Source organism: Hylaeus volcanicus, unplaced genomic scaffold, assembly GCF_026283585.1.
Source record: "Hylaeus volcanicus isolate JK05 unplaced genomic scaffold, UHH_iyHylVolc1.0_haploid 12009, whole genome shotgun sequence".
Lineage (NCBI taxonomy): Eukaryota > Metazoa > Arthropoda > Insecta > Hymenoptera > Colletidae > Hylaeus > Hylaeus volcanicus.
Genome location: NW_026533013.1, coordinates 6388 through 8471, shown reverse-complemented (window position 1 = coordinate 8471; position 2084 = coordinate 6388). Strand labels below are relative to the sequence as shown.

The window sequence follows — 2084 nt, the reverse complement described above, 5'->3', positions numbered from 1 at the left end:
GTCTCGCAGAAGGAGGACACCGCGTTCCAGGACCTCTCGCTCTCGACCATGGCCGAAACGACGGCCGGGAGCGAGAGGTCCCCTCCAATAGCTAGGCGGAGTGCCCGCCTCTCTCGCGAGAAGGCCGGGCACTCCTCCAGCAAGTGCTGCGCGTAGTCCAGCTCCACGCCGCACTGGTGGCACGCGGGCGACCCCTCCGCCCCCACCTTGTGCAGGTACTCACCGAAAGAACCATGTCCGTTGAGCACCTGCGTGAGCCGGTAGGTGAGTCGCCCGTGTCGGCGGTCCAGCCAAGCATCGAAGCTCGGCAGGACCGCCGCTACCGTCGTCTTTCGGGCGGCGCCGCTCTCCAGGAGCTGGCGCCGCCACTTTTCGCGGGCCAGCTGCCACCTTTGGCGCCGGTAGGCTTCGACCGCCTCGTCCTGCGGATCGCCCCCGTTCCGGCGGAGATCTTGCACACGCCGATACACGTCGCCGTGTGCCTCCGCCTGAAAATCAAAGGGGACGACCCTCGCCAGGACGGCTGCCGCCTCGTGGGAGATCGTGCGATACCCGCGCGCGATCCTGATGGCCATATGCCGCTGCATGCGGCGCAGCAGGTGCCGCCCACGACGGCAGGCCACCAGGTCGCCTGCCCAGTGGCCTCTCGGTAGACCTCATAGAGCACCGCCGCCCTCGCCGGGTCGCGGTTCCATCTCCGGCGGGCCCTCGTGAAGCAACTTCGCGCCGCGCTGCATGTAGCACGCAGCGCGGCAATCTCGTCGCTCCTCCAGTAAGCGGCCCGCCTCGGGAGCTTCCTGGCTCGGGGCATGGCGGCGTCGCACGCCGCCGTCAATGACTCCCGAAACCAGTCAGCTTCCCGATCGACGTCCGCGACCGGTCCAGCCGGGGCATCCGGCCAGGACGCGGCGAGGGCGGCCGCCATCAGGGCGTCGTTCTCCAAGCGCTTCAGCGCCCATCTGCGCGGCGGTCGGCCCCGCGCGGGTCCGCGAGCGGGATGGTACTGAGGGGCAGCGGAGACATCCATAAGGATGTAGAGGTGGTCACTGAGGGACTCCACCTCCTCCGCTACCCTCCATCCCGACACGAGACGCGCGGCGGCAGGCGTCGACCACGACAAGTCGACGATCAATTTGCGCTGCCACTCCAGCAATGTCCGGCCCCTCGCGTCCGTTGCTGGGCCACCCCACGCCGTGGACTTGGCGTTGAAGTCGCCCAGCCCGAGCGTTCGGGCTACTGGAGAGCGGGACAATGCGTCCCGGACCCCGTCCAGCAGCCACTCGAACGCCGCGAGGGGGGCACTCGGAGGGGCGTAGACCCCGATCAGGGCCAGGCCGCCGCACTCCGCCCCGACGAACCCGTCGCCGCAGGCGAACACGCGGAGGGCCGCAGTGTCGCCGCCCACTATCACCACGGAGCCCAACGCGTCGGCCACCCAGTTCGGGCGGTCGGCGACGCGGTATGGCTCCGCGGCGACCGCCAACCCCACACCCAACTCGGCCAGGCAGTGGACAAATAAGTCCTGCGCCCTGGCCGAGTTATTGAGGTTGGCTTGGAGGATCCGGACCGGGGGCATGAACTTTAGGCCATGTCCATGGTCTCCCCCAGGCCGGATCCTCCCTCCATCGCAGCGGGCGATCTCGCACGCAGGGCCTCAGCCGGCGCCAGCGCCGGCGCATCTGGCGCCGGTCGTTTGACCGGCGTAGATTCGCCCGAACTCGGGGTCGACACGCGCGCCTTCCTCCCCTGCTTTGGCGGTGGAGGGGTACATTTTTTGACCCCGAGCCGGTTGTCGGCTGGCCTGCTCAGGTCAGCACAGACCGGGCAGCGCAGGGAGCGGCCGGGGCTTGAGCTGACCCTGGCCACCTGAGGGGATATAATTCTCCTCGGGACGGGCCAAGGTTGTGTGGTCGGCCCGTCCCCACTTGGACCAACGGGTCCTGTGGGGGCGCATGGGGGGTGGGGTGGGGAGGGTCGGGGCGTGCCGGATCACGCCTCCGACGACCCTCCCTTACTGGTGTCGGCATCTTGTCCTGGCGTTCAGGAAGCTCTTTGTTTCCTGAACCAGTACGGACACGAAGATG

General features: G+C 68.6%; 1 protein-coding gene across 1 annotated transcript; it reads right to left on the bottom strand.

Moving 5' to 3' along the window:
- Nucleotides 1–319: 319 nt before the first annotated feature.
- LOC128882499 (uncharacterized) lies at nt 320–1576 on the bottom strand. The gene has a single exon (XM_054134108.1). The coding sequence runs from the start codon at nt 1574–1576 to the stop codon at nt 320–322; it is 1257 nt and encodes a 418-aa protein (XP_053990083.1).
- Nucleotides 1577–2084: the final 508 nt, after the last annotated feature.

Bases quoted from the DNA above. Each gene is read 5' to 3' on its own strand.
- LOC128882499 (XM_054134108.1), bottom strand. From the start codon at position 1,576: ATGCCCCCGGTCCGGATCCTCCAAGCCAACCTCAATAACTCGGCCAGG.